This window comes from Rhinatrema bivittatum, chromosome 16, assembly GCF_901001135.1.
Source record: "Rhinatrema bivittatum chromosome 16, aRhiBiv1.1, whole genome shotgun sequence".
Classification (NCBI taxonomy): domain Eukaryota; kingdom Metazoa; phylum Chordata; class Amphibia; order Gymnophiona; family Rhinatrematidae; genus Rhinatrema; species Rhinatrema bivittatum.
The window spans coordinates 3,399,405-3,406,673 of record NC_042630.1 but is presented as its reverse complement, the minus strand read 5'-3'; the positions used below and the strand labels follow the sequence as shown (position 1 = coordinate 3,406,673).

The 7,269-nt window shown below is 52.3% G+C and overlaps 1 gene segment (V, D, J or C); it reads right to left on the bottom strand.

The window, feature by feature from the left end:
- Positions 1 to 816: 816 nt before the first annotated feature.
- Positions 817 to 3,129, bottom strand: LOC115077925. The segment is given in 2 exon segments: positions 817 to 1,630; positions 3,041 to 3,129. Coding segments are annotated over 2 exon segments (462 nt in total).
- Positions 3,130 to 7,269: the final 4,140 nt, after the last annotated feature.

The window sequence follows — 7,269 nt, the reverse complement described above, 5'->3', positions numbered from 1 at the left end:
CCCAGCATGGTGTTAGGGGACACTCTTCCCTCTGAGCCAGCACTGACCCAGTGTCCCAGCATGGTGTTAGGGGTCACTCTTCCCTCTGATCCAGTACTGACCCAGTGTCCCAGCATGGTGTTAGGGGACACTCTTCCCTCTGAGCCAGCACTGACCCAGTGTCCCAGCATGGTGTTAGGGGTCACTCTTCCCTCTGAGCCAGCACTGACCCAGTGTCCCAGCATGGGATTAGGGGTCACTCTTCCCTCTGAGCCAGTACTGACCCAGTGTCCCAGCATGGTGTTAGGGGTCACTCTTCCCTCTGAGCCAGCACTGACCCTGTGTCCCAGCATGGTGTTAGGGGACACTCTTCCCTCTGATCCAGCACTGACCCAGTGTCTCAGCATGGTGTTAGGGGTCACTCTTCCCTCTGAACCAGTACTGACCCAGTGTCCCAGCATGGTGTTAGGGGGTCACTCTTCCCTCTGAACCAGTACTGACCCAGTGTCCCAGCATGGTGTTAGGGGGTCACTCTTCCCTCTGAACCAGTACTGACCCAGTGTCCCGGCATGGTGTTAGGGGTCACTCTTCCCTCTGAGCCAGTACTGACCCAGTGTCCCAGCATGGTGTTAGAGGTCACTCTTCCCTCTGAGCCAGTACTGACCCAGTGTCCCAGCATGGTGTTAGGGGTCACTCTTCCCTCTGAGCCAGCACTGACCCTGTGTCCCAGCATGGGGTTAGGGGTCACTCTTCCCTCTGAGCCAGTACTGACCCAGTGTCCCAGCATGGTGTTAGGGGTCACTCTTCTCTCTGAGCCAGCACTGACCCTGTGTCCCAGCATGGTGTTAGGGGTCACTCTTCCCTCTGAGCCAGCACTGACCCAGTCATTTAAAAAAGAGTCTGGTTTACATTTTCTAGCACAGGATTTTAGCAGACCTGGCACCAAAGTATATTATGAAGTTGATATTTAAAGAGTTTGTCCAGCTAACGTTTGGAGTTAGTTGGCCAAAACCAGAGATTTTGGCCAACTAACTTTACCCACAAAATTTCCCCCTGCAGAAAGTGGGGGTGCTGGGAGTCAGCTCTGGCCAGCCAAAATTAGCTGGATGAGTTTGAGGAGGAGCTAGGGAGAAGGAGAGAAGGGGAGGAGAGAGAGAAAGCAATAGATGAGGTGGGAAGAAGGTCAGAGAGAGACAGACGGGGAGGAGAATCGCCATGGACCCTTCACAGATACCTCAGACTCCCCAGGGGTCTTCTTCCTGTGCTCCCACCTCAGGTGTAGCAGTTTGTGGCCTCCCTGGCTGAGGTTTTTGCCAGGCGGGGCAGGAAGGGGGTGGCACTGTGTGCTGACTGCTGGCACACCAGTACATGCCACCGTCTGTCAGGCCGAGCTGTGCGATCTTCAGCGAGGTCCTCTCTGTACTTTCCCTGAGGATTGAGAACCTGTTTGGAAAGGCCTCCTCCAGCGAGGGATCTGAGCCAGTGTAAGAGGACCCAATGAGCTGCAGGGGGCCTCCTCCCCTCTCCTGCCGGTACCAGAACTTCTGGTGGTACTGCGGGTCTTGGTGAACACAGTGCAGCTCCACGTCCTTCCCCAGGGCAGCGCTCAGGACCGGGGGTGACTGGGTCACGTCAGCAGCACTGCACAGACCTGTCGGGAGATGGGAATAACATCAAGTGAAACACCAGAAGCTTTCCATTCCCCCTCCCTGTACCCAAATGCATCTAAAATCATTTCCTGCAGTCCGCCTAGTGCCTTCCCTAACTAAGAAAAGCTGGAATATCAAATGCTTATAAATAAAGAAATAATAGGCCCCCCGGTTTCATGGCTCGGGGTGCGGGTGAGAATCCCGCTGAGCCCCTGGCAGAGCATGAGGTGCCTTTTCCACGTGGGCTGGGGGTGGAGGGAGTGAAGTGTTCAGCAGTGGGGAATAAAAAAAAGAGCCACAATTTAGGAAGGAAAGGTGGGAGGAAGGATTCATGGCATGAGGTCAGGTCACAATGAAAGAAAGGGGAAATCGCCTGGAGAAAGGGTTGGCTGAGCGAGGAGCATTCCCTACAGGGCAGGCAGAGCGCTGCAGCGAGGAACCAGCCTCCCGAAGCCATGTCTGCTGGAGGACTGAGAGAGGCAGAAAGTGACAAGAGCAAGAGAAAGCAGGAAATGACACGGTGGGCTAGCAGAGCAACTCCCCTAATGCTCAGGAAGCACTCTTATATCCTAAGAGGTCCCTCCGGAAAGCATGCACTAATTGCGTGTAAAGCACCTGCTGATCTCTAAGTGTTTCTGAATTTTAAATCCACCCCTGCCCTTTCGTTTTTCCCCTCAACCCTGTCCAGTGCTATGGTTTGTTACTGTTCCCCTGCCGTGAGGGTATAAAAGGCTCTGTCTCGTGTGTTACAGAGAGAGTTCTCACAGGGAATGGGGGACACGATGGGCCCTAATCCCCTTTCATGCCCACGTTAAGGGGAGAGTACATGGTGGGCCGTAAGCCCCGACTCTCTGGGGCTGCAGATCTTGTGCTCAGGAGCCCTGGCTCTGCATCGCTGTGGGATCAGAGGTGGCACAGTAGTAGGTAGCCGTGTCACCGAGGCTGGCACGCTGGATCTCCAGCGTGCACTGCTTGTTCTGGGGTCTCAGCACCGTGTAGCCCTCCTGGAAGTCTTTCTCAAACCTTGGTGAGCTCTCGCTAACACTGGTTACTATCGCTCGGAGCTCCCCTCCTGCCTGCCGCTGCTGGTACCAGTACATGTAGATGTGGTCGCTCTGGTTCTGGTAACAGGCCAGGAGCACCTTCGCCTGCTGCCTGACCGCCACTCTCTCTGGCCACTGGTGCACCAGGAGGGACCAGGATAGACCTGGAGGAAGAAGAGAGGGTCTGTGAGCAAGGTGAATAAGGAATGACCTGAGAGCACAGAAATCCGGCCACCAAGCTGCAAGCTTCAGCTCCTGTCTGCTTCATTCTCGCAGGGCTCACCTGGATCCTTCAGAATCTGGAATGGATTTCGTGTTTGGGTCCCAGTCAGAGCTGGATGAGAGCGGGCTCTCCCCCTTTTCACTTACCCATTCTCAGAGCCAGGTAAAGAAAGGAGCAGGAGAAGAGGCTCATGGGCTCCGTCTGTCTGTCTGTCTCAGAGTTGTCGATTGGGCTGGGCAGGGTTCTCTAGTTTTTCTCAGAGTGAGGGGAATGCACCTGCAGAGGTTTTGCCCTCTTTTGCAGGAAATGTGCTGAAGCCTTCTCAGGCTGTGCAGGAAGGAGGTGGAGCTGAGCTCTCAGGCACAGGCCTGATACTTTATCTCACAGCGTCTCAGTCCTAATCCCCGCCGCTGCCACTTTATTTATTTAAAACATTTATAGCGTGCACTGTCCTAGGCCCTACATCTGCAACTTATTCATAAAACAGTATAAAATGGAAAGATGTCCGCTGAAGAGATGGAAATCAGGACGTGCACCGCTTTGACAACAATAGCTCATGAGTCTCAGTTAATTATTAAAGAGTAGCAGCAAACGCCAGAGATGATACAGCAGACTCTTTAAAAAGTAGAAAAACCAGATGACCTTCAATCAGATACAATAAGTTCCGTTTTAAGATCTAAAGTTTTCACCTCTTTCTGAAAGTGGCAAAGCTTGGTTCTCTCCGAAGTTGTTCTAGAAAGGTGTCCCAGAGCTGTGGATCAGCTGTCTGTGACCCTGGAGGAGTCACTTTATCTCCCTGTGCCTCAGCTCTAATCCCCGGCTCTGTCACTGATCTCTGTGTGTGACCCTGGAGGAGTCACTTTATCTCCCTGTGCCTCAGCTCTAATCCCTGGCTCTGTCACTGACTCTCTGTGTGTGTGACCTCAGAGGAGTCACTTTATCTCCCTGTGCCTCAGCTCTAATCCCCGGCTCTGTCACTGATTCTCTGTGTGTGACCTCAGGGGAGTCACTTTATCTCCCTGTGCCTCAGCTCTAATCCCTGGCTCTGTCACTGACTCTCTGTGTGTGTGACCTCAGGGGAGTCACTTTATCTCCCTGTGCCTCAGCTCTAATCCCTGGCTCTGTCACTGACTCTCTGTGTGTGTGACCTCAGAGGAGTCACTTTATCTCCCTGTGCCTCAGCTCTAATCCCCGGCTCTGTCACTGATTCTCTGTGTGTGACCTCAGGGGAGTCACTTTATCTCCCTGTGCCTCAGCTCTAATCCCCGGCTCTGTCACTGACTCTCTGTGTGTGACCTCAGGGGAGTCACTTTATCTCCCTGTGCTTCAGCTCTAATCCCCGGCTCTGTCACTGTCTCTCTGTGTGTGACCTCAGGGGAGTCACTATCTCCCTGTGCCTCAGCTCTAATCCCTGGCTCTGTCACTGACTCTCTGTGTGTGACCTCAGGGGAGTCACTTTATCTCCCTGTGCTTCAGCTCTAATCCCCGGCTCTGTCACTGACTCTCTGTGTGACCTCAGGGGAGTCACTTTATCTCCCTGTGCCTCAGCTCTAATCCCCAGCTCTGTGTGTGACCTCAGGGGTACTCACTTTATCTCCTGGTGCCTCAGTTCTAATCCCCGGCTGTCTTGGTCTCTCTGCCCCTGTCTCAGCTGAGGGGTTGGCAGCAGCACTCTGTATAAGGGACAGCAGGAAATGCCAGAGTTGGGCTGCAGTCAGATGCTAACAAGGAGGCAAGGCCCTCACTATCAGACCAGCACAGACTCAACCTCTCATTGCTCCCACTCCTTAGGGGACCTCTGAACAGAACCACACAGTGGAGTGCTCCAGTTCTACCCAAGGATTGGGCAGCAGCTGCCTGAAACCTTCCAGGGGGCCAGGGGAGCTTAAGGCAATTCTTGGTGAACTCTCCTTGGGGAACAGAGTCTGCAAAGATCCTGGGGAGGGCAGCTCCTGCAGGTGCCAGCCTTGGGCACTGTGGCAGATTACTCGGGACACCCTGGGCTACCTACGATACATCCCATTCTATCTCGTCTCTTCTCTCCTTCTGACAGCTTTTATGTTTTCAATTGCTCAGTGTTTGCTGCCACCTACAGACCAGAGGCAAGTCACAGACACAAATAAGGGCAGTCAGAGCCAGACCCAGCACAGAGCCAGACACAGCTCCTCCTTCCCCTCCTTTCCATGTCAGCCCGACACATGGGGCTCCACAAGCGTGCAGGATAGCAAGGCCGGGCACATGGTCAGGCTGACGGTCTCCTCGCTGGGTCTCTCTGCACAGTAGCTCCCAGAATAAAAAGGGCTTGGAGCTCCCTTCCGGGTCTTTTCTTGTAGCAGAATATCCAAGTAAAAGCAGGGTCCTCCAGGGCACGGTGAATGTGACCTCACCTGGCCCTGGCCATCTACCACCAAAGGCATCTGGTCAACCTACCGCAAGCTACCAGCACCCGTGACGCAGAGCGAGGACCAGGACCAGCAATGGAGCACCTCGCCAACTCAGCCCATGGATTAGGGGCTGAGGACAGATGCACCCCAGGCCCCCACTGCTGATTCAGCCTCTCACGCGGCCCTGAACCAGCAGAAATGAGCATCTAAACAAATTACCTTATTTACTAATTAGTAAGAAATTACAGTGGGGGAGGGTAATTACAATTAATTTGTTTGTAAAGTCTGAAATATGTAAATTATAATTTGGATATGAAAAAGTCTTAATCTTCTAATTATTCGCAGAGTTATGATGTATTTACTAATGATGAGTAATTAATTCACTGTGTCATTACGAAAGAAATGAATGCATTACCATTTTGCTCCCAATTAGGCTCTATAATTGGAAGTAACGAGTGCATGGGGGTAACTTGCTGATGCGGCTGTTCTGCCCTTAACCAATAAGCCTGATACTTGTGATGAAACGCCAACACTGCTCTCTGCTTCAACGGCAAGAGATAAACGGGGAAGTGGACTCAGAGGCCCTGACGTTTACAGTCTGGGAAAGTGATAAGCATGGGGGTGACCTGGGTGGCGCAGCAGATGCTACCATAACCTTGCTGGGCAGACTGGATGGACCGTTTGCTCCTTTTCTGCTGTCATTTCTATGTTTCTATAAATATACAAATTCTTACCCATATAATGTATTCCTCCTTTAGGATTCATTTATGCACTGATTGTTAGCAAAAGATTTTATTATAATGTGCTTATCATAAATAACACCCAATTTATTTACAAAATGGTAAAGAAAGAAATGACAGTTCTTCCCACAATAGTCAATGGCAGATCCTAAGTCTGACATTAGAGGAGAGGAGCTGGCCAGATCCTAAGCCTGACATTAGAGGAGAGGAGCTGGCCAGATCCTAAGCCTGACATTAGAGGAGAGGAGCTGGCCAGATCCTACGCCTGACATTAGAGGAGAGGAGCTGGCCAGATCCTAAGCCTGACATTAGAGGAGAGGAGCTGGCCAGATCCTAAGCCTGACATTAGAGGAGAGGAGCTGGCCAGATCTTAAGCCTGACATTAGAGAGGAGCTGGCCAGATCCTAAGCCTGACATTAGAGGAGAGGAGCTGGCCAGATCAGCAGACGGGCCCCCATTTCAGCTGTCTGTAGCTAAGGTCGGAGGTCTCACAGCTCTTTCTGAATTTCTCAGCTGGCAGACACTGAGCCCTGGGTTTTGGGGGTCGCAAGGTTTTCCCCAGGAGTGAAGAGGGGTCCTGAGAGGTCTCTGGCATTGCAGCTGGAAGTACATGGGGCAGAGGCTGGAAGGGACTTCTGCTCCCAAATTCTCCCTTTTTCTCCTTCATTCCCAGTCTATGTTTTCAGGACCCAAAGCAGCTAACTCTCTCTTCTGAGAGATGGAAGAAAGAAATGGGGGTTGTGGCTTGGGATGGGGTGGGTGAGAGGAGGGAGCTGATACTTAGGAAGAGTCCAGAGGTGAAGGTCACTCACCTTCTTCACCATCCCCCAATGAAGAAAAAATACTGACACCTCTGTCTCACCCAGGAGTTGGAGATAGGGAGTAACTCCACCAGGAAGTCACTTTATCTCCCTGTGCCTCAGCTCTAATCCCCAGCTCTGTCACTGACTCTCTGTGTGTGACCTCAGGGAGTCACTTTATCTCCCTGTGCCTCAGCTCTAATCCCTGGCTCTGTCACTGACTCTCTGTGTGTGACCTCAGGGGAGTCACTTTATCTCCCTGTGCCTCAGCTCTAATCCCCAGCTCTGTCACTGACTCTCTCTGTGTGACCTCAGGGGAGTCACTTTATCTCCCTGTGCCTCAGCTCTAATCCCCAGCTCTGTCACTGACTCTCTCTGTGTGACCTCAGGGGAGTCACTTTATCTCCCTGTGCCTCAGCTCTAATCCCCAGCTCTGTCACTGACTCTCTGT